General features: G+C 37.6%; 1 protein-coding gene across 2 annotated transcripts; it reads left to right on the top strand.

Annotated features, from left to right (window-relative positions):
* Positions 1–1,913: 1,913 nt before the first annotated feature.
* Positions 1,914–22,196, top strand: LOC119474253 (synaptosomal-associated protein 23-like). Of its 2 annotated transcripts, none has more exons than XM_037746142.1 (8): positions 1,914–2,070; positions 7,784–7,898; positions 13,717–13,758; positions 14,087–14,135; positions 15,644–15,761; positions 17,087–17,257; positions 17,387–17,531; positions 19,803–22,196. In XM_037746142.1, exons 2-8 carry the CDS (start codon positions 7,842–7,844, stop codon positions 19,863–19,865), a joined length of 645 nt encoding a protein of 214 aa, XP_037602070.1. In that variant the 5' UTR covers positions 1,914–2,070; positions 7,784–7,841; the 3' UTR covers positions 19,866–22,196. The 2 variants fall into 2 exon arrangements, with proteins under 2 accessions (XP_037602070.1, XP_037602069.1); XM_037746141.1 differs by lacking the exon at positions 1,914–2,070 and adding an exon at positions 2,112–2,264.
* Positions 22,197–24,818: the final 2,622 nt, after the last annotated feature.

The raw sequence follows: 24,818 nt of genomic DNA, 5'->3' as shown, positions 1-24,818 counted from the left end.
ACTCATGAATTTTATTAAAAAGACAAAAAACAACTCATCCAACAGCTTTGAAACTTTTTTAAATGTAGTTTACAATAATATTTGTAGATTTGTTCTGGGGTGACATTTTCATTGGTTGCTCTTTGTTTTCAACTATCCTTTATACTTAAAACAGCTTTTAGTCCCATTCTGATCATCATATTCACTTAGACATACTCAACAACCCTTTTTTTATTCGCCTAGAAGTTGGGAGACGTGCTTTTAAGTTTAAATTGCCCAATTTATCAGATTGATTACTTCTTTCCATGACTTTAAGACTTTTTTTGCTGGTTGATCTTGTTTTTGATTGTATTTGCCTTTGTTTTCAGTTTACAAATATAATTATTTTATTATTATGTTCATCATTATTTGTGGTTTGGGATGGGATGGAGGGAGAGCCTTTATGTATATGTCCTTGTTGATGTTACTATGTTGATTTTTTTGTTGTTGAATTTATATTTTTGTTTAATTTATTATCATCATTATTATTATTTATGTGTTTAAATATTTGTTAACTTCCATGTTTTGTCCCCCTTGAAAACGAGATGGTGCATCTCAAGGGGTTTGAAATTTATAAAAAAAAAAAAAAAAATATATATATATATATATATATATATATATACATTACCATGCACATTTTCTTACTAAGCAGTATAGTCACATTTATATTCTGCTTCATGGCTCCCACTACATCTGCAGGGATGGAAAGTAGGGTATTTTATTACTACATTTGAGTGTACTTCCATGTTTATTAAACTAGTTTATGTTAAAGGTCCCATATTGTAAAAAGTGAAATTTTCATGTATTTTTATATCATAAAGCAGGTTCAGCTGCTATATAAACACTGTGAAAGTATCAAAACGCTCAATATACGGAGATACACACACAGCCAGTATTCAGAAATTGTGCATTTGAAACAAGCCGTTAGGATTTCTGTCCATTTGTGATGTCACAAATATACAATATCTAGACCATTTCACAGTTTTAAACATAAACATTCTAAATGTGTCCCAGTTTATTTCCTGCTGCAGTGTATGTTAATGACATCAGCTGAAAGGAAGTAAACATGGACCCAAACTGTTGCCTAGTAACGCAGTTCCATTGCAATTCTGTTGAAATACCCTAAAACAGAGCGTTTCAGACAGAGGGTAAACACAGGTATGTTCAGGCAGACAGTATGAGGAAAATAAAGCTTTTTTTTAACATTACAGCATGTAAATATGTTCTAGCAGAAACACAAAATATAAGTATGAACCTGAAAATGAGCATGATGAGGAGCACCTTCAGCCCTCAGCCACACACTCATCCCCCCTCGGCACAACACAAAGCGCCTGGGTCAGTCCTTCATGCTGGTAGCCATCAGGCTCCACAACCAAGGCTGACCCCCATATGAGAACTATGAGGACTTTAAGAAGTTTAAACATGCACTATCTGCCTTTAAACCTGCACTATCTGCCTTTAAACCTGCACTATCTGCCTTTAAACATGCACTATCTACCTTTAAACCTGCACTACCTGCCTTTAAACATGCACTATCTACCTTTAAACATGCACTATCTGCAACCATCTTGGACTCTAACCACTGGCGCACTTTACACTTACTTACACTATACATCCTATATACCACTTTATAGACTGCACACATGTACATAGGCCTATTACATTTATTTATTGTACATACTACATTTATTTATTTATTGACGGACTGCATACACTATGTTCACCCATTCACTCTGTATCTTTTATATCTCTACTATTGTTTTTATAATTTTTGTATACCTTTACCTCTCCTGTGTTTCACTCTGTTTGTTGATGTTGCTGCTTTGACACCTGAATTTATCTTATCTTTGATATGGTACCTTTAACTCGGCTCTTGGAAATCGCGATATTTCCGACAGGCCCTTAAACGCACCAACCGACACCCTCCGGCCAGACGGTGAAAACTACTGAAGGAATCCAGAAGTTAGTTAGTTTACCGGCGGAGCCAACTTCACATACCTTCAACAAGGAGGAGGAACGAGCTGGGCTTTCTACAAACAAGGAGGGTTAACTGTAAGTATTGACTCCCTAGATAAACCTCCCTCTCCCTTTATTCCCTCATTATCGTTGTTTGTTTGTGGCGTTAGGTAGTTCACTGACTGGAAACCGGAACTAGCTTCACTAGCAAAGCGAGCTAGCAGCACATTAGTTTATAGGTTAACCTGTTTTAAGATCCTTTACAACACGAGTACAACTTCTCCAACAATGTAAGACAACTTTAATGTTCTTTGACAGACTGTTCGACACTTCTTTCTGTCTTTTATCAACTTTGACTGAGTTTAAAAGTGTTATTTTTGGGGGAGTTTATAGCTACAACTTTGGGCGTGGGGGCTTTCCAAAATAATGTTTGTTTCTCATTTAGCTTAATCACCTGTTTATCACCTCTTTATCACCTGTTAATCACCTGTTAATCACCTGTTAATCACCTGTTTATCACCTGTTTATAAAGTGTTTTTTGTTAAGTAGTTGCTCAGCATTATTCCTCTGCTTTTTGAGATGATCAAAGTCAGGTGTGTGGGTACAACAATGCACCTATTTAAAAGGTAAAGGCGGAAATGATGACGTATTGTCTCCTATTTCTTCACTTATGACTGGCAGAAGTAGTGAAAAGTAGCTTATTTTTATACCATATAAAGCTTTCAGTGAGATTAATAAAAGGTTTCTGTGAGATAAATAAAAGGTAAATAAATAAATGACTGGCAGAAGTAGTGAAAAGTAGCTTATTTCTATATCATATAAAGGTTTCTGTGAGATAAATAAAAGGTAAATAAATAAATGACTGGCAGAAGTAGTGAAAAGTAGCTTATTTTTATACCATTTTAAGCTTTCTGTGAGATAAATAAAAGGTAAATAAATAAATGACTGGCACAAGTAGTGAGAAGTTGCTTATTTGTATACCATATAAAGCTTTCTGTGAGATAAATAAATAAATGACTGGCAGAAGTAATGAAAATTAGCTTATTTCTATACCATATAAAGCTTTCTGTGAGATAAATAAAAGGTAAATAAATAAATGACTGGCAGAAGTAGTGAAAAGTAGTTTATTTTTATACCATATAAAGCTTTCTGTGAGATAAATAAAAGGTAAATAAATGACTGGCAGAAGTAGTGAAAGTAGCTTATTTTTATACCATATAAAGCTTTCTGTGAGATAAATAAAAGGTAAATAAATAAATGACTGGCAGAAGTAGTGAACAGTAGCTTATTTTTATACCATGTAAAGTGAGATAAATAAAAGGTCATGGTTAAGTTTTTGTTTGTACAGCATGATGTCATTGACCCACTTGCTTTTTGTTATTGTACACACACACAGGGTTACAGCATTATCAGTAAAACCACCCTGCCACAAACATTTAATAATAATGATAAATGTGTTGACATCAGGAGTCATGGAAAGAAGTAATCAATCTGATAAATTGGGCAACATAACATGAAAATAATGATGAACATAATAATAAAATAACATTATGTCAAAAAACTGAGTCTATTTATAAACTGAAAACAAAGGCAAATACAATCAAAAACAAGAGAAACCAGCAAAAAAGTCTTGAAGTAATCAATCTGATAAATTGGGTATATTATTATTATTATTATTATTATTATTATACTGTATATACTGCTCCTATTACTGTTTATACTGCTCCTATTTTTATACTTCCTTCTATTTAAATGGTTCATATTTTGTTACACTTTGTTTAGCTCTTTTTTTTTTACTGTGTTAGCTGATGCATCTTGTTTTTTGCACTATCCCCTCTGCTGCTGTACACTGCAAATCTCCCCACTGCGGGACTAATAAAGGAATATGATGTAGGAAAAAGTGTTGCTTCAATGTGATCAAAAGATCAAGAAGGAGGATATGGACCTAACATGGAAGGGAATAAGAAAAGATGTCATGTGTGTGTGCTGCAGTTAGATCTGGAGGAACAGGTTTGGGTAGACGAACAAGAAATGTTACCCTTTTGGCTATTGTTAAGACACTTTGCTGTAGGTGCTGTGAAGAAACAGCAACATGAATGGGTATGTCCTTTAGGCCTGTTAAATTATTCCTCTTGTGCCTCTGTGTGCATGTAAAGTGGTGTCACAGTCTTGTGTTGTTATGCAGTGTAGAGGTGTGAAAATATGGGGCTTACTGTTATGTGATGATAGGCTTAATTTGCACAGGGGAACAGCAAAATCTAGTATTTACGGCTTGTGTGTGTGTTGCTTGGGTGTAACCTTCTCATCACTGTGTCATGAGGATAAATCAATATCCAGCTATATGGAGGTCTGCTCTCCTGGCACATGCAATTGATCTTTTAGTGTTGACATGTTCATCTGCTCTCGTTGTGGCTTGATATTTCAATGAGAGCGTGATGTGTGTGAATGAGTCCTCCTTCAGTGTGTTACAGTTGTAAACCCACATCTTGCCAAGTCCAATAATCAGTTAGAAAAAGCAGTCAAGCCGGTGTGAACCAAGTGCCCTCCTTCCAAAAGAAGAAGAAAAAACATGCAGAGTCAACAATATTAAATCCTCTGAACTGTCTGCCAAGTAGACAAATATCCATTTTTCCCTGTCTCTTTTTTATCTCAGGATGTTTTTCTGCAGGTTTGAAAGGGAACTTGAAGTTCAGGGGTTATTTGAAAAACAATAAAATGCCACTTGAACTTTAAAGGAAAAGAGGATGACAGGAGAGGAAGAGAAGGAAAAGGGAATAAAGCTGTTTCCTGAATGGTATCATTGGAGCTTTGTGTTTATGGCTAACCGGCGCCCTGTCCTTGAAAGTGCAGTGTTTCTGCATCACAGAAAACAAGCTTAAGTCTTTACTTACGACGATCTTGATCTCATGTTACCTTGTGCACCAAAGGCTGTCTGAGGCTGCCATCACACCAGGCAGTTCAGTGCATCCTGTGACACTGGGCTGCATGAAGATCACTTGATGCACAAATCCGATATTGTTTGGATTGGATTTGTATCTGCTAAACCTCTCTGCAAGGTATAGCTCATGTTGTGACCAGAATGTCCATATGGGATTACCTGGAAAAACGCAGTGAAATCACACCTATTGCTCAAGTTCTGTCTGCTTCCGCCTGTCAGTGTTGTTGTATTCATGAGGAACCTCATTTACAACATGTCCTGTGGAAAGTACTGTCAGGGTTACTCTTCTGCTATATTTCTCATACAGTCCTGCTCTTACCTTCCTCTAACACATAAGGACATTTGATTCTGATCCACTTCTGTACTTAAAAATAAACCGAAAGTATAGTAAAATGTTGAATTTCACAACGAGTGGCCCTCAATGGCCAACCGCGACCAGCACTTCCTGCAGCTGGTTCACAGTAAAAGCTTTTCAGTGACACTTCCTGACATCATGCCCGCCCTGCTGTTGTGCATATTGTGCAAGCTCATGAAATCTGAATTTTAATCTGAACGCAGAGCCTGCATGGAGCTGTCAAATAATGATGCAACTCAATTTGTCCTAATGTAATTGGCTGTGGGAGTTCGTTTTCAGGAAGTCACATGAGATCAGTTGTATAACTGAAGTGTCTTTAAGCTGAAGCGTTGTTTTTTTTTTGTGATTCATTAACTGACACTGAGAACGTCTTCAATATTGAGGAACCAAAGTTGAACTGTTCAGTGTTTGCAAACCTTCCACCATGCTTTCAGCCAGTTAAGTACGTATAGTGTATCACCTGTGCTGTTAGACAGTCCCCATCCAGTCTAGAGCCACAATGATTAATCCTTTAGTTGTCAACAACTATTTTGAAAATCGATTAATCGGTTTGAGGCATTTTTTAAAGAAAAAAAAAGTACAAATTAAATGTGAATGTTTTCTGGTTTCTTTACTCCTCTGTCAGTAAACTGAATATATTTCAGTTGTGACAAAACAAGACATTTGAGGACATCATTTTGGGCTTTGGGAAACACTGATCGCCATTTTTCACCATTTTCTGATATTCTATAGACCAAAAAACGAATCGATTAATTGAAAAAATAATCAACAATGAAAATAATCGTTAGTTGCAGCCCTAATCCAGTCCATAAAGATACTAGTGAGCATGTAGGCTCTATCATTGTGGTTGCATAAATACTCACTATTGTTAGAAACACTAACAATAGTATCATTTTAGCCCTTAAAAGACAACCTCTTTTAAAAGGCCACGTATAACAGAGTAGCATGCTTTTTATACTGTTATTTATTTCTATAAACTTATTTAAACATTTAGCGTTTCATCACTCTGTTATTTTTAATATATACTTTGTAGGACTGCCCCATCTTAGTCGACTAATTGGTCCTTTTGGTTTTAGTCGACTTAAGATTTCTTTAGTTGATTAGTCGTTTTTTTTTTTTTTACTTTTTTCATGCTGAATGACTTATTTCTAAGAAACTTATGAACATATTTGCAGTAAACAAGATTTAGTGTTCTGTTTTACAGATCTGATGATTAAATCAACTAATCGATTAGTCAACAAAATCATAAGAGTGTTAGTCAAGTAACAATTTCTTTGGTCGAGGACAGCCTTAACACTTTGTAATGTCTCTAAATCAAGTTCTAGTATAGTAATAAACTTTGCTAAGGTTTACCAACATCCAATCTCATGATTGTGATTTCACAGCCTCCTCCATCTCTGTTCCGTCATTGTTATCGTATGTTCTGTTAGCCATACTGCAGCTAATCTTTACACCAACAAGGAACTGCTTTAGGCTCACAGAAAAATAGTTTTGCGTCATCATTTAAACAGATTTTTGTTTCCTCCTTATTAGCAATCCTTCTGTATGACTCCCAACACTCCTTCAGGGGCATTAAAAGAACCTGATTTGTTTAGGTTTTGCATCTCCTTCTTCCCTCTCCATATGACATGAACACTGATGTTCTAATGCAGTTAAAATGTTTGGTCCTTAAATGTGTTCTCCGTATTTAAGATTAACTCACTGAAGAACTATTCTACATCAGTGAGCCTTGAGTAGTACTCTGGCATAATGATGTAGGCATTAATACACTGACCCTGATGTACTTAACATAAAAGACAGAGCCAGATATTTCCCTCAGGAGTTGGTAGAGATCAACAGAGCTAAAAAGAGAGTGAATATTGGACTTGCATTCGCCTGAAGGCCAGAAACAGGACTCCAAATGAATATAAACGTTGCCCCGTAACTGCTGGATGTGTAAATATGCAACTGTATGTTATCAAGTTCACCATATCAACTTAAAAGGTGATTATATGTCAACGATACACTATGGCTGAGTTAATTCATTAACTGTTATAGTTTGTCGACTAGAGAATGATGACAAGTGTATACCTTAAGTGTAAAATGTCTCATACAGAAGAAGTATTGATCACATTTTTTTAAATAACCAAACTCTTATCAAACATGTTTATGGTTTGTTTTCATATTTAAAAAAAAATGTATTATCAGATTTAGTAAACTACCATATATTGATATCAGTATTGGTCTCAAAAATACAGTATCTGTTGGCCCATAATAAAAATTGTCATTGACAAATTTTCCGTTGATCAACTAATCGGTTCTTCAGCTAATTGGAATCAATATGATGCTTTGTTCGATCTCAAAGTTCACTTCAGTCCTTCACCAGGAGTGTGTTTTGCTTTTGGTCTTTTATGGTCATAGAATATCTTTTAATAGTAGCCTACAGTAAAGCTAAGTCTCAGATTTGTTTGAGTCACAGAGTTTTATGATAATCGATGCCCTCTTAATGTGACCTTTTTGAAATCTGCCTCTTCCAGGCCGCAGAATATCGAGCTCGGTGCAACGGGGGGATTCTCCAAACCTGACAGCACCAACATGGATGACATGACTGTGGAACAGGTCACCATGAGGGCCAACCAAGTGACTGACGAGGTACTGAGTCACACACACAATGCACACACACACACACACACACACACACACACACATCCCTCCTTTCTCTCATTGTCTGTTTCTCTAGTATGAAACTTCCTTAATGTGATATTCTGCCCAAAATGTTTTAATATCAAATGCCAAAACCGTGCAAGCTACAGACGGACACCATGATGAAACTCGAGTGTTCGCAACATACGGATGCATACAGATGGGCAATGAGGAAGTGGATAATGTAGCAAGAGAGTGTTGTGAAGTCTCTCTGTATGTTTTATTTTCAGTAACACTTTTCATTTTAAGCGTGAGTAATTTCTGAATAATTTTATAACAATTCTCTCGGTGCTAACTGATACACGTCATTAATTCCAATTAATTGCCAGCATAAACTAGAGAGTCTATTAGGCAGTGCAAAAAATGATGAGCTGAACATGCAAAAATGTGTCCACAGGTAAGCAAACAATTCAATGTATATGACAAATAAAGTTTACACTAGGGCTGTCCCAAATGCTTCGAAGCTTTGACCGTTGTCATGGTAATCAACCTCCAAATCAGTATTCGGATGCTTTGTTTTGTTATTTTTTCATAAAAGTCTGTAATGTATACACTCCAAAATAGCCCATGAAATAAGGAATAATCCCACAATATTATTCATATTCAACATTAATTATTATTAGTTATTCTCAGATGGATATCGCTGTGTGTGTGTGTGTGTGTGTGTGTGTGTGTGTGTGTGTGTGTGTGTGTGTGTGTGTGTGTGTGTGTGTGTGTGTGTGTGTGTGTGTGTGTGTGTGTGTGTGTGTGTGTGTGTGTGTGTGTGTGTGTGTGTGTGTGTGTGTGTGTGTGTGTGTGTGTGTGTGTGTGTGTGTGTGTGTGTGTGTGTGTGTGTGTGTGTGTGTGTGTGCGTGCGTGCGTGCGTGCGTGCGTGCGTGCGTGCGTGCGTGCGTGCGTGCGTGCGTGCGTGCGTGCGTGCGTGCGTGCGTGCGTGCGTGCGTGCGTGCGTGCGTGCGTGCGTGCGTGCGTGCGTGCGTGCGTGCGTGCGTGCGTGCGTGCGTGCGTGCGTGCGTGCGTGCGTGTGTACAGTAGTGCGGCAGTGGCACTGTCTCAGGCAATGAAATGGGGGAGATGAAGAATGATGGAGACACAGAAGAACAGAAGCTTCGAAGACCTTCAGATATTTCTCACCGAATAGCCCTAGTTTACACTATTGAATTAATAATAAATTAATATTTACTTGGGTTTAAATTGACCTTTTCTTTTAAGAAAAGCAAATTTTCCAATAGTTGTTACAAAATGACATACGTCTCCAGGAAACATCCCAAGACGTTATTTTGAAAATGACACCCCACCTCCCCTGTAATCATCACCTTTTTTTAGTCCCACTGTGAAAACCATTCATAGTATTCATATTTATAAGACACCTTTCACCTATTGATACTGAAAAGGGCTATTTTAGTTTTAGTATCATCATGACAAAAAGACATGTATGCTAATTATCCACAAACAAGCAATCAGGACAATGAGAAATGAACCAAAGTCAGTTTGGTATTTTGCTAATTTGTGTTCTTTTGCGAAGAGCAAGATGGGAGGATGAATACCACTTATATCTGTACGCCAAATAAAAAGCTATAGTCGGCAGGCCGTTAGCTTAGCTTAGCATAAAAACTGGGGGAACGGCTAGCCTGACTAAAAAAGAAATCCACCTATCAGCTCCTCCTAAAGTTCACTAATTAATACAACATGAGTGTATGAATTATTCTAATGTCCAAAGTGCAATCACTCAGTCAAATGTATGTTCAGTTTTATCGTGTAATTTTAGTCTTATTTAAATATTTGACTTAACCATAATTGAAAATAATCAAGTTTTATATTATATATGGAAAATCATCAGTAGCGGAAAAAAACCTAGCACACATGTGATCCTGGAGTTGCTTAAACATACAGTAGCATTGAAAGAGCAGAGGGTGGGTAATTAGATTCATTGCGTTCACAGTTGATTATTAAGCTAAGCATTAACAGGAAGTGCGTGAGGCTTTACGCCTAATTTAACCTGATGGCTCCTTCTCCCCTCTGTGGTTTTGACAGTTTGAATGTTGTCAGCTATATCTAAGCGTTTTATTATCAAGGAGATAATTGTTTCATCAGCACTCCAGGGCATCATATGATCAGCCATCTGAGTCAAATGGAGGCAAATTAACTTACTCTAGCTGGGCTTGTAGCAGTGCACTTCACCTTCCTGTAATTTAGGCTGTACTAATTGTCTGTGCGTTTTTCTTTTTCTTGACTGTGTGTTTTTCTCTCTGTATGTGCTTTTTGACTTAACCTTTCTCTTTCTCTCTTTCGTCCTTTTGCTGCTGCCTGGTTGACTTTATCAGATCATAGAAGGGAGAGGGCATGGGAGGGTCCTTCTTCTGCTAATGCTACTTCACACTCTGGCTTTTGGTAACCACTCATACCTGAAACACTCGGAGCATGGCTGGCAATGTATCAGGGCAACATCGGAATTTGTTATGATAAGATTGTTTTTAGGAAGTATAGCACAAGCTGTCTTGGAGGCCGTTCATATGCTGCGTCTAAAAACACTTGGAAAACGCCAGCTGTGCCGCTTGGGGGGTTGCGCTCCTGTCGCGCCTGCCATTACTAAACAACAAAAACCTGCGTGCTGCAATGACGACTATGATAAAGTTTAGCAGGAAGCCTCATTGACTAAACTAAACACAATCAAAACAAAGAAATGCATTTCCAGCACCATAAGTCCCTCACAGTAGCTTCACACTCGCTGGGTCAGTTTGGCTGACCTTTCAACCGAATGTTGTGCCGTCCTCGGTCAGAAAGGGTGAAGCCAGTAAAATAGTCCATGGGAGAGATGATAAAGCCGAGTATAGAAGCAAAGAAACGAAACTCGTGGGTTTTTCATTTTCACCCGCCATTTTGGACTGAAAATGCTTATTATATTTATAATATTTTATTGTTCAACACAGGCCTTTTTGGTAGAATATGACAATAGACTATATACTGTATATATTTATAATTTTGTTTTACTTTTGTACAGCACCTTTTAGGCAGACGTGTTACTGGCGTCCGGTAGTTGCTGGGCGCCAATGTTGCAATGGAACGAGCAATTGACTTTTACTTCTTGGCAATATAAGTTCTTTGATAAAGCTCTGGGTTCCATGCACTAAAATTATTAACTTCTCCTCCATATATTTACCGTAGACTGATATTTACGGAAGAAAGAAAAGCTATCTACCGGGCCTGCTGTGATTGGTTGTTCCTCATAACATAACATGACGTGCGGAGCGTTGAACTATTTTTATCGCGGCCCGAAAAATAGGTGCCTGGGAACGCTTGCACGCCGCAACAGCGTCGCTCCCGAGTTTGAGCCCACCTGCCGCGCGACTACATTGACAATGGATTTGAGCGTGCAAAAGACGAGACATGTGTATGGTGCCGTATGTTGCTGTTTCCCCATGTCCAGTACTTCAAAATGTATTGCAGTTATTTAAATGCATTGTTTGTGTGCTACTTCCTAATCCCTCTGGTATATTGCAACCAATTATTACCCGTAGTGTGTTTTAATGGGGTTTTTTTTTGTGGTCGAATAACAAAAAAAAAAGCCTTCCATGTAGCTTGCTGGAACCTGCACGTACCTCACCTAACTGCACTTCCACTGAAGCCATCCCAAACAAATGATAAAAATACCACGCCATTGTCTGTATCTGTATCACAGCACCCCAATCTGGAAAATTTGGCGAAGAAGACAGATATTTCGTGCTTAATTAGCCGAGTTCAAGGATTTTAGGAGACGTGACGTAATGTTTATCCACCCAAGTGATGTTCTGGCTAAGCCAACAAAAACATGGCTGAGCTCAACACATCCTTCTCGCCAATTCCGTGTTTGTCTGTTTCTCAACTCACTGATTAATGTATTCAGAGCAAACACAACACAGAGAGGATGAGGACTTGGGTCTCCGCTCTCTCTTGTTAACAGTTAATTAGTGATGGTAACAATAGAGTCATGCCCTGAGTCACTTCAGTGCTTTGCTCCTTTGGATGCTCTGCTCAGCTCTCTGTGCAGCTCTTTGCTATTAATAGAGACACAAAGGCGTAACTCACCTGAACTGACTGCATTCCAGTTTGTCGTCAACTTTTTGTCTCCGTGCTTGCATGTGTGTGTTTGTTTGTGTCCTGCTGTAGATTTCGTGCCAGCCGAACCCATGCGCAATTAGACACAATTAAGAGTTTAGACCCAGGAACACTGTAGCTGTGGCCTAAATCCATTTTGCATACTGATTCTAATGAGGTTGTGTACTAGTGTGTTCACACTGGAGAAGTGGCAAAATGAAGTATGCTCCAACCAGAACATTTTGCATACTAAACACAGATTTTTGAGTGTGCTGAAACTAAACATTATGTCGAGAGCTGCAAAGATAAATCGATTAGTTGTCAACTATTAAATTAATTGGCAACTATTTTGATAATCGATTAATTGGTTTGAGTCATTTTTTTTAAGGGGAAAAAAAGGCAACATTTTCTGATTTCCAGCTTCTTAAAAATTAATATTTTCTGGTTTCTTTACTCCTCTATGACAGTAAACTGAATATCTTTGAGTTGTGGACAAAACAACACATTTGAGGATGTCATCTTGGGCTTTGGAAACACTGATAGACCAAACAACTAATCAATTAATCAAGAAAATAATCGAAGAGAGAATGAAAATAATTGTTAGTTGCAACAATAATTATGTCAGAAAATTATAAACTCAAGAAGATTCAGTTTGTTGTTATATAAGGTATAGAAAAGCAACTAATGCATTATTCACAATTAAGATATGGGAGCTAAAGAATATTTGGCCTTTTTTTCTTCATTACAAATAACTTAAAGAATTAATCAATTATCAGAATAGTTGATGATTCATTTTCTGTTGATCAATCAATTGATGAGTTGATTAAAAGTTTTAGCTCAAGTAGAGGAGCTGCTTACAACTGTTGATTATAATCTCGATAATTGTTTGGTCTATAAAATGTTAGAAAATAATGAAAAATACAAAACACAATTTCCCGAATTCCAGGTTGACATATTCAAATTGCTTGTTTTGTTCGACCAAGAAACCAGCAAATTTTATAAACAGTATATAAACAAAGAAATTAAATTGAAACTAAAATACAATTTGTGTTCATTTCTCTAAGCTTGAACAGTCATATAAACTCTAGAACTGAAAGAATAAGTCGATCGTCAAAAATGAACTGAACTGATTATCGAAATAGTTGAAATTATGTTTAAGCAAAAATGCCAAGCTTTCCCCTTGTTCCCACTTGTGAGTATTTCCTGCTTGTATTCGTCGTATAGGATAGGAAACTGCGCTGGTCACTAAAACCAAATTACTGGATATTAAGTTTGAACATTTTCTGTCGCGGTCTGATCAGATTAATTTAGTAGTTTCCATGATGGAAAAGGGCGTTGCAATTTCAAGGAAATTATCTGCATTTGTTCCATCTTCTGTTGTAACTGACATTGTTCGATCACTTTTGTCATTTGGTTATTTGGCAGCCAGATGAGTTCTTCATTGTTCTTTCTGTGCTAATGCGTGTGAGAGATGCATAAACGATAAACATGGCTGACTGTGGAGGCTAAATTTGAATCTAGTGTTCTCTTATTCATGCAAATTGCAATTTGGAATAGCACACCACACTTTCTAACATCAGACAGTGACCTAAAAAACAAAACTTGATGAATCTTGCGTAGATGTTATTTTGGTTATTGCAGGTATCTTTTTGATTTGTTTTTATTAAACTAACACCTCCCGTTGTTTCCTCCACAGTCACTGGAAAGCACACGGAGGATGCGGCAGATGGCAGAGGAGGTGAGACTTTGACTATTTGCTGCTGTTACTGACACAAAAAGCACAATCTCATCTTATATTTAGCTGTGTTTTGATGGCCAGAAAGCAGGTTCATGTTGGTTTGTAATTGCCCCTTACCTGGATGAGGATTAGGACATTTTTTAATTATTATTATGAGGAAATGGTTGCTTCCGTTATTAATAAACTTTCTTTGTATTAGCCTGTCAGTTTTAATATCCTAATTAACTCTTAAATGTATCAACCCTGATTATTTCCCTTCTTTATTATACATACACCTGTCTGTAATCTTTTCATTGGTTCTGAATTTGTGTGACTCTTGTGTTTTCAGAGCAAAGAGACTGGAGCAAACACCTTGGTGATGTTGGACGAGCAAGGAGGTAAGGAGGAGATAAACAACATCAACGCTACTAGTTTGGATGTAGAGGTTTCCACTTTTTGTTGCTCTTTGTCTGTGGCAAAGAGTGGATGTGATTGGTTTAGTTCAAAGAGTCACCCATAGTCATCATACAAATTTAATTATTCCAATAATCTTTGCATTTCAAAGAAGTTATGAGATGATTTAAGGCAACAGATTTCAGATTTCCTTCAGAATCAAACAGGGAAGCTCTCAGGGATGTATCTGCTATAGACAAATTGTAAGGACAATGATGTCTGCCAATGTTATGCCCAAAGAAATGTCACACATTTTCTAACTTAGAGTTGAAGTAATTTGTGCTAACCTCCCTGTGTGACTGCCGCACTTCGACAGCGTGTAGTGTTAAGTACATTTACATAAAAAAAAAAAAAAAAAAAGAACAGGTGCTAATAAAGCTGTGTTTTTACACCTGATGTACACCAAGCATCACGGCTACAGTGTAACAGCAGCACTTCCCTGAAGGAGATGGTATTGAAATTAATAATGTATAAAAAAAATGACTTGACATATCACGTTCCTCATCATATATCTTGAGGTCTCCTCTTGAGGAGCCAGGGGTGTTCTGTTTCTTTTCCTGAAACGGTATCCGTTTTGTCTCTCCTGATGTTTGTGTGTCTTTATAAGGCTACACCCTAAATACTTAGCTTTTCTGATATTTAAACTATTTTGATGACGGTTCAACCTAAGTTCTTTTATCAAACTGTTTTTCTAATGTGTTTTTTTAAATGCCCCAATGAATCGGGTAGCTATGTGCTCCTCCCATAATTTGTGATTGAGGACACGCCTCCCCATGATTGAACACACCTTTGTTTAATCAATGCCTGTGGAGTTGTTTGTCTCTCAGTACTCTGAGGAAGACTGTCATGTTGAAACATTGGTCAATTATTAAGTCATTTTTTGCATCATGGCTCCGAATATGCGACTATTTTCCTCTACACTTGTGTTTTTATCATGGTCACCACCTCTCCAACACTGGTGTGTGTTCCTCCTCTCTCTCGTCATTGAAATTAAATAAGACCTACAGTATCTGTGTTTGAGTGTGCTTCAGTATTAGGCAATAGCCAGTCATTTCTGTAGCGTGCATCCTGAAATATCGGTGCGTCAAACTAGTGTTCGTCTGACAAATTATTTGTCTATTTGTTTTTTGCATATGTTATATGCATTCCCTTTTTTAGAAATGTGCATTTGTAATTAGTTGTTGTACTATCTGCATTATGTTCTTTTTTTCATCTTTTAATCCCAATTTTTTTTTTTGTTGCTGCAATGACCCAGTTATTAACCCAATTTAGGAATCCTCACTGGGATCATTAAAGTGTAATTGAATCTGTTCTAAAAAATGGCTAAATAAAGGTGATACAAAATTAACAATAAGAAAAAACTCCTAGTGTCTCAAAATGTACCTAGATACAGAAAGTCTGAGATGTGAGAGTCTGACATGGTGTGTTGTGTGTGTCTGTGTGTGTGTTTCAGAGCAGCTGAGGCGTGTGGACGAGGGCATGGACCAGATCAACCAGGACATGAGACAGGCTGAGAAAAACCTGACTGACCTCTCCAAGTGTTGCGGCCTCTGCGTCTGCCCCTGTAGCAGGTACACTGTACACTCAGAGCTGCTGAAGCCTCCAAATCACTGCTGTGTGTTATCACACTTTTCTCTATCACTCTTTTGTGTGCTGTGCTTGTATTGATTATTTACGGAACGGGTATGTGGCTGGTTTTAACCAACATTGTGACCGTGATCACAGTTATAGCTATTAGCAATGTAGCGCAAACGGGCAAGGAAGCTGTTCAAAACAACTGGATATCTGATCATAAACATTTATGTTTTATTTTTTTTATATCATGTGAAGTGGAAGGAGTTATTTCAGGCAATCCCTTCATTTTTGCCACAGACAAGGTTGGCTGACTGACAGTTTGAGCACTTTTACAGCTTGGTTAGGCACCAAACTCTCATCAGTACAAGAGTTGACCAGCTGTGTTACAAAATATTTGATTCTTTGATAAAAAGTCAAAGGTGTATATATAAGCATTTTGGCTCTCAGGCCACCACAGAAACACTGGTATTTAAAGATTATGGTGCTGATAATACTAATACTACAATCAGCAGCTTGAATTTATTCACTTTTGGATACATTTTTGGATCAATTTGGCACCTATGGCGCCGTGTGTTGTTCCCATCTGCAACAACAAAGCATTTTGAATTCTCTACCACACTGCTCTGATTCGCGCCGCTTCCTGGAGCATTCTCCATAGCAACAGCAGCCAATGCTCATGGGTATCGTGGTATTTAAAGACATCCGCCATGCCAAACTGAGAGTGGTGGCCTTTCCATAAATCTGTTCAATTATCCAGGAGAGTCCTGTGTTACTATGTGAACAATGAAAGAGGAATACAGAACATTTCCGGAACCCGCGGCTTTACCCCTCTTCACAATATCGTATTATCATGGGATTGAATGTTTCACACTACTCTGATCTGCCTTGTGTGATTTCAGCATGAGCAAAAAGTTCAATACAAATTTGCTTCTCAAATGTGAATTTTATGGTCAAAAGATTGCGTGTACAATTTGTGAGCATTCCCCAATGTTTTATGAATGAGTAGGGAACGTGAAAATGTTCCTACCGCGTTCTGACTGGTGTGCTGCTCTGTGCCGAGCGTACTTAAAACCCTCTCCGTCAAACCATCAAACCAAATCGATATGCAGAGTCGGTGTGTGTGCATAGTAAGATCATATCTGGTTCTAAACATGGAAAAAAAAAAATTTCCCCAAAATGCTTTCACGTTGGAGAAGAGGAGTCTTTGACGAGTACCATAAGATAAGGTAGGGAATCTTAATTTCCTTACAAGTAATCAACATCTGTGACCGTACAAATAGGATGTCCTGGTTTGTATTGACTTTCCGCTTTCTTCCCCCAGGGTGTCGTCTATCGAGAATGACTCAAAATACAAGCGTACCTGGGGCGTAAGAGGAGGTGATGAAGGTGATCTCAATGGCTCAAAGATAGTCTCAAGGCAGCCCTCAGGTGCTCGCAATGGCCGGGCTGTCCAGGTGAACCAACCGGCGCCCTCAGGCCCGTACATCAAGAGGTGGGGTCCTGGTCATTTTGCTTCCTTAAGAATATTTCACCATAATGTTGTTAATTATGAAATTACATATATAGTTTTCAGTTGACATATTGAGACACGTTTGACAGAGCTTTACTTCAACATCTACAGGATAACTAACGATGCACGCGAGGATGAGATGGAGGAGAATCTGGATGCAGTGGGCAGCATCATTGGCAACCTGAAAAATATGGCTCAGGACATGGGCAGTGAGATAGACAAGCAGAACAAACAGATTGACAGCATCACCGACAAGGTAACAGTCTGACGTTAACGACATTTCGATTGTTTTGCCCTGTTAATGCACATTTTTATTTTCTCTGCTATTCATTATATCAAGCTTGATGGCCGAATTAAAGGCATCCTGTGGAGTTTTTCTTATCTTTAGTAGCATTATGGAGCAATGTTTTTACAAGCAGGGTGCTGTTTTGTTTGCATCCTGTACATGCCCATGGTTTCACGCTGTTCCACCGATGGACAATTGATTGACAGTAATGTGGAAGGAAGAAGACTAACAGTTTGCAAACATGGATGTAAACAATGGATTTAGAATATTTTCCTTTTTTAAATTAGCTTTGCAAAAGGAGGAAATGCATTAATTGAATTCATTCATTCATTTGGTAGACGAATCTCCTTAACGATTTCTACAGTGTATTTCTGTCATGCTCCTAAGAGTGACCTGCATTGAGCGGGGTTATATGGTTGTTTACTCTAGTCTTGCTGGACCGTGGCCGACACAGCAGCAAATGCTAGGAGGTTTGTCTGTGTGCAGACCACTGTCTCCCTGCACTGTATGGCTCATTCTGAGCGGCGAGTGGCGAGATCACCGGACATAAGCAGCCAGCTTCTCATTTACGTCAAGCCGGCTACTTTATAAGATTCATTTTTGATTCTTATAAAATAGTTTTGATTAACAAGTTGCGATTCGCTATGCTTGTACAATTTTTAAGACCACTAGTGTCTGCTTCAAAACAATGCGAACGTGATGATATAGAAACGTGCCTAACCTGTCCCTGCTGAGTAGAGAGCGGAGAGTCGTCTTCAGTGTTAGACAAATATTACCAAAATAATTACATTTATTTTTAATAATCATAATGACAAAACACATTAAGGATTGCACAGATGAGACATCCTCATTAGACAGGCTTCTCCGGAAAACGCCGGCGGCAGCAACTTAAATAATTTAATTTAAAACCAATACAAAGGCTCGATGAGACATGGGATTAAACACGTTCCCCTTTAAAGTAACCTTGTGTATTTCCGTTGAATAAGAGTGCATTTAATTTTCTAGTAAAAAAAAAAGACATTAACCGTCATTGTGGCACGTCTTGATAACCCCTCACAGTGAAGGTGTCATGAATAAATAAAAAATTATAAATAAGGTCTATGATTCTTAATTACAAAAGCATGGCTTTAAATATTAATAGCTATTTACAGACTGTGTGTGCTAAAATGCACTAGAAGCCTAATTCTCCGTTTGCAATCGGGTAGGAAACTCATTGAAATATGCAATAATTTAAGATCAGTGTATATGATGGAATAGTGGCATTAGAATGTGCAAGAGGCCAAAACTTTTCTCCCTCGGACCTCCCTAGCTGGCTACTCCATATCCTGTGGAATTTCCTATTTGTTTAAGCATATAACACATGCCTTTGTCACATAGTTAATTGCATGATGCTGTTGTTTCTTCTGACTTTGGTAGGGTTGCACAATTAATCAAAGATTTATTGAAATCGCAATATGACCTTCTGCAATTTTCAAATCGCAGGAGGCGCAATATTTGTTAAAGGCGAATTGTGTGTCAAAATACCATTTGAATTAAATACTGTCATGCTGTAGAGATGTCCTGGCCTACACATCATATTCTACAGACTTAAGAAAACATCTTTGTTTGGTACAGATCCCTGATTTCCCACGAAGAAATTACACCATAATCATTCAAATATGTCAATCAATAATAATGATGTAAACATTATCATTCCCCCTAATATCACAAATCATATGGCAATTGAAATATTTAAAATAATGCAATTAGATTTTTTTTATTTTTTTCAAACATGTTCAGCCCTAGACTTTGGGTAGCTATCCTTTTTTTTCACCATACATGTGTTTGCAGTGCATTCAAGTTAAAAGTGCCATGTGGATGTTACATTCAGTGTTGCTAACAAACCTTTTCAATCCATTTAATACAGCATTTGCAAAGCTGATTTAATCCTGCGTTTACATCCATGTTTACTTGGTAGCAGTCTTCTTCTTCTCTGCTTTTGTTGGCGCACTGCTGCTGCACATCTTGGTGTAGTACCGCCACCTGTATATATCAGTGGAATAGTGTGAAAGCATTGGCAGGACTCACCCACGTACAACCGTGTGCAAACAAAACAGGGACCTGCTCCTGCTCAGCTCCAAAACTCCACAGGGAACCTTAAATGTCTTTATATGCATTTAAAGTCAGTGAATTGCTTAAATGAAAAGAGAGTGAATATTTATGTAGCAACCCCTTTTCACCCGTTTCCTTTCTTTCTTTCAGGCGGAAATGAACAGGATGCGTATTGATGAAGCGAACAAGAGAGCCAACAAGCTCATCAACTAGACGAGGAACTCTGCTTCTGCCAGTTTTATCCATTAACCTTGAGCCTCTGTCGCCACACACACACACACACACACACACACAATGCATACTTGCGCACATGCACGAACACACACTCTTTGACACAAGAAAAAAGAAATTCAGTCAGGAAGAATATCTCTGCCAGCAGTGTGCTAGCCTTTATACTGCACTATTATGTAAATAAAATAACTTGATTACATTTTATAAATTGGCATCTTTGACACGTATCCATGTAGTCATGCTGGACTTTGAGAAGCAGCGAAGGGCATCAGGAACTGCACCAAAGAGGAAGTGACTGACTGCCTGTCGCTGCTGTTCGACAACAAATATGCACCAGGCCTGTTGTATCATATCTCAACATTCACAGGAAGGGAAGTAGCACAGGGTTGGCTGCCTTTCTTTCTTATTTGTTCTCTGTTGTGCCTTTCTCTTAAAGTCAAGAACTATGAATTGTCTCTCTTTTGTCTGTCTCTCTAGTTTGTATGGATGAGGTCATGGGCAGCTCATTGGCTGTCTTTTTAGTGATATGCAGCACAGCATTCATTAATTTATCACCCCCTGTTGGACATATCTTGATACAGCTACATCTAGTTTAATCATAAAAACATCTTACTCAAATTCTTATTGGTTCCGTGTGTAATTAAGTTAATCGTAATGTGTATTATTTTCAGATTAAGTGCTTATTTAATTATTCTTTATCAAGAAGCAGAAATGACTTGTGAATAAAGTTGTGTATTTTAACACTTTGTTCTCACGTCATTTACGCCATTTCAGATGTAAAAGCTATTTAAAAAATATATATATAGTAAATGTTGTGCTTTTGGAGGGAGTCATGGCAAATCCTTTTCATGCTGGAATTCAAAGCACCTACCCCTGAATGATAGCAATTTAATGTTTTTAAATTTTCTGACTGGTGAAAAGTCGAGGTTGTTGTAAAATTGTGAGGCGCTAAAATTTAATATATACTAGTAATCACTTGTCCTTCAAATGTGAAGGAGGGTCAGTAAGCATCATGAGGAACGTTCATCATTTACTCCTCCAAAGCATCTAGTTTATTTTATAAGAACACTGAACACGTGAAACATAGCGGTGGTTGAATAAGTTGTCATCAATGGATCAATTGCTGTACTTCATATTTAGTGTCTCTCGCGTTTTTTTCGCCCGGTGTGGATGTAAATACTGAAACATATTGCAGCTGTTTATATTAATTGCCTATAGTCATTCTGTTAATCTAATTTCATTCGTCTTTCTTCGTCACCTCCTGGTTAATAGAGATTTATAGCACCCGAGAGGAGATTTAACAGCCTATACAGGGTTCCTAGTAAGTCTGGTAATATGCGGAAAATTAATTTCCTCAAGTTTGATAATTGCTCTTTAAAAGTATGAAAACAAATGTTCAGTTGTGAAACACACGGCTGTACGTTGTTTAATCCGCTATCATTTCTCATGCTCACTAGGTCGTTGTCATTATGGCATATGCAGCAGTTTTGTCATAATGAAAACAACCCGGAATGTGAAAAATTAAAGAAATTAGTGTGGAAAAAACATAATTTAGAAATGGGAGAATGTGCAGGAACCCTGTCGATGCCTTCTAGATGATCCATGGTTGTGTTGTAACAGCCATTATATCGCAAACAGCTCCTCTTGCATCTGTTCTGTATATAGCCCGTTTTTCAACAGCAGAGCTGCAGTAAAATGATAATATCTGATGATGGAAAGCATAATTTGTTTTGTCGAAAGCCGTAGCCAGGCTGAGAAATTACTGCTGGCAGCAAGATGCAGAAGTATACATGTAAATGAATGATGTTTAAGGACGTAGAAGCGGAATAAATTCCTGGCGGGCTCCGTTAAGGCCTCGCTGTAGAAATTTGGATAGTGATAAAGTAATACAATATGCTGAAAATATCTCTCGTATGCATCTTCTGACTTATTTGTTTTGAAGAAAAAACTATAATTTGTATGCTCTGCTGCAGGCATACACCTATTGAGTTTGTAAAGATTGAAATGAACTGTTATTCAGGGCTTTGTACTGCTATAAGTGATCAGCCTCAGCCTGTTACTTGTCGGCTGAGATCTAATTAGTGTAGCCTGAGGCTGACTCGCTGTCTTGAGGCTGTTTATTCATTGTTTTACCAACAGCCACTGGAATGTAAATCCAACCGTTTTGTCGATTTTTGAATATGTTCAAATGCAGCTTGTATTCTTATCTGAAATTAGCTTACAGTTGACGGTTCAACAAAACTAAAAAATGCCTTTGTTTCACACCTGCCTCTGTCAAATTGTTTGTATTCAATAAATCTATTCTGAAATTAATTTTATTGCACCTTTTCAATGTATTAACAATTGGTATGGAATCACTATTCATTAAAAAACCAGTGGACATGACTTTCAAAATGTATGGCGCCTTCAAATGGGGTCGTTTCAGAAAGTTTCCACTTACAAAGTTGTGAATACAAGAGGGGGGGCGTTCATATGGACTCTTCTCGTGAACACGGTAAACACGACCCCAATTTGAAGGCACCAATAGCAAAAGGAGATTAAAATGACAATAAATAAACCCAAACTCTATACTTTCAGGAGTTTATTTTAAAGTTTATTCTCTCAAAATGTATTTGATATTTCCTGTCAACAACATTTTTTTGGATATTTTACATAGCTAGAGAGTACAAAATGCAGATTAAAAACCACTGAACAGAAAAAGGCAGGTAGGACGGAGTGGAGGAATAAACAAAGTGGATGAAGGTGACGGAGTAGGAAGTGTCAGAATACTGTAGATATAGTGACCAATAAAAACAAGACTGAGTACATGTGATGCAAGTTTACCAAAACCATTTTGTGGTGCGTTTATAACAGGAAAAATTGGACTACTGGTACTACTGTAGTACCATAGAAGTGATGTTCTTCTGGCCCTCTGGTTTAGATGGCCACAAGAAGATCATAGATGTAATAACTAATTTGTTCCTTTTTGTATGTGTAAATAATCTAGACAGATCATCATGATGCTACTTTCTCATATTTCCTCTTGAGCTGAACAGTCTCGTTTATCTTTCTACACCCGACTTCCATCATTTCAATGAGGTCACTTGATCGTAGTTCAGGGACAGCGCCCACAGTACAAGGCAAGACGGCAGTGGGGTGGGGAGGGTATGTGACATATTAACATCTATAAATGCAGCTCCATATACTGTACATACTCTATATTCCCTGTATACGTGTGTGGATTAGAATTTCTTATTCTATAATGGCTTTATTGTTGAAACGTACCTAATTCTCACTTTCTCCTTTACATTCATATTACGACCCCTTTCCCTCAGCTCCATACTGTATCGATCCTCGCCTCAGATAAAGAGCGTGCCTGGTCCTGTTGTGTGGTTTGGAAAAGCAGTCAAGATCCATCCGACCCACAGCTTGTCCTAGACTTTGGCTGGTAAAGTAAAACTTGTTAAATAAATGTTACAGGCTCTTTTTTTCTGCTTTTACAAGAACACCTGGTTTAAATTCTAGTTGGCTTTAATTTGACACTTTCTGGTAAATAAAATGTAGTTTGTGAGATCAGAGGGGTGTTTCATAAAGCAAGATTACAAGTTATTCAGGCTTATTTACTTCATAAATGAGGTTTAAATAAGTCTCACGTAGGTGATCAGAGAAACCTATCCTTCCAGACTAGCCTGGTTTGGGTCAGGCTTAGTTTAATCTCAGGCTGAACCAGTGTTACAATCAATCTGCCCGACTAAAACTCTGTGTTTTGTTTGTCTTTTTGCATACTTAAAATTTGAACTCCTATTTTTTTCAGTCTTAATTCCAGTAAATTTATGTTAATTTAAATGCACGGCACTTAATATAAAGCCAAAATAACTTGACTGTAGCCTCCAAAGTAAGCAGCACTTTCACTGTTTGTTGTCTTTAAATGTCCCTTATATAAAATTAAAGAAACAGCCACCCAGAAAGTCTATTAAAAATGCAAGATGCAAGCAGCCAATCTGAAGGTATTTAAACACTAATTTCACCATATGGACGCTGTTATTTCACTTGCCAAGTAGCATAATCCAACTGATAGATAGTTTCTAAAAATAATAAATATAATCGTTGGGATTTAAAATAAATTACCTGGCTGCAGTCTTATTTGTTAATTTCAAAGTTGTTTAACAGCATCTTATACATCTATACATTAATTTTTAGCACTTATAATTAGGGCTGTCAATCGATTAAAATATTTATTTGCATGATTGTCCGTAGTCCATCACATTTTTTATCTCTTAAATGTATCTTAAAGGGAGATTTGTCAAGTATTTAATACTCTTATCAACATGGGAGTGGGCAAATATGCTTGATTTATGCAAATGTATGTATATATTTATTATTGGAAATCAAGTCAACTTGACTATGACTTGCCCCAAACTGCATGTGATTATCATAAAGTGGGCATGTCTGTAAAGGGGAGACTCGTGGGTACCCATAGAACCCATTTTCATTCACATATCTTGAGGTCAGAGGTCAAGGGACTTGAACCCGTAAATTCATGATTACAATTAGAGTGCTGCAACTAACTTGAGTCTGAGTCTGGCAGTGGTTTGGTTAATTTTCTGCTGTAATATCATGTTTTAAAGTAAACCAGACTTGACTTTAGAAAACCGATTAATCCCAGTTCAGTTTGTTTGGCTCATTTCAATTCAGGCTTTTCACAATAACACCTGCTTTTCTGAGCCATCTTTATGAAACATCCCTCAGATATATGATGACTGAATACATTTTCATATGTGTGTCCCTACAAGCCAAAGTTGAAGACAAATAAGGCAGGTCAAGTTTGGTCTTGACTGAGGGTTCAAGAATATCACAATAGCACCATATCAAACTAACGTAAAACATAATTCATGCATCTGTAGATATATATACCGTATATGTATATATGTTAATGAATAAATATGAAATTTAGGA

This window comes from Sebastes umbrosus, chromosome 16, assembly GCF_015220745.1.
Source record: "Sebastes umbrosus isolate fSebUmb1 chromosome 16, fSebUmb1.pri, whole genome shotgun sequence".
Classification (NCBI taxonomy): domain Eukaryota; kingdom Metazoa; phylum Chordata; class Actinopteri; order Perciformes; family Sebastidae; genus Sebastes; species Sebastes umbrosus.
Note: the sequence above shows the minus strand (reverse complement) of the source record. Positions and strands in the feature narration are given on the sequence as shown.

Excerpts from the sequence above, each read along its gene's own strand:
- LOC119474253 (XM_037746141.1), top strand. Across the intron at positions 15,762-17,086 it reads TGCGTCTGCCCCTGTAGCAG|GGTGTCGTCTATCGAGAATG; the intron begins GTACACTGTACA and ends TTCTTCCCCCAG. Across the intron at positions 17,532-19,802 it reads TTGACAGCATCACCGACAAG|GCGGAAATGAACAGGATGCG; the intron begins GTAACAGTCTGA and ends TCTTTCTTTCAG.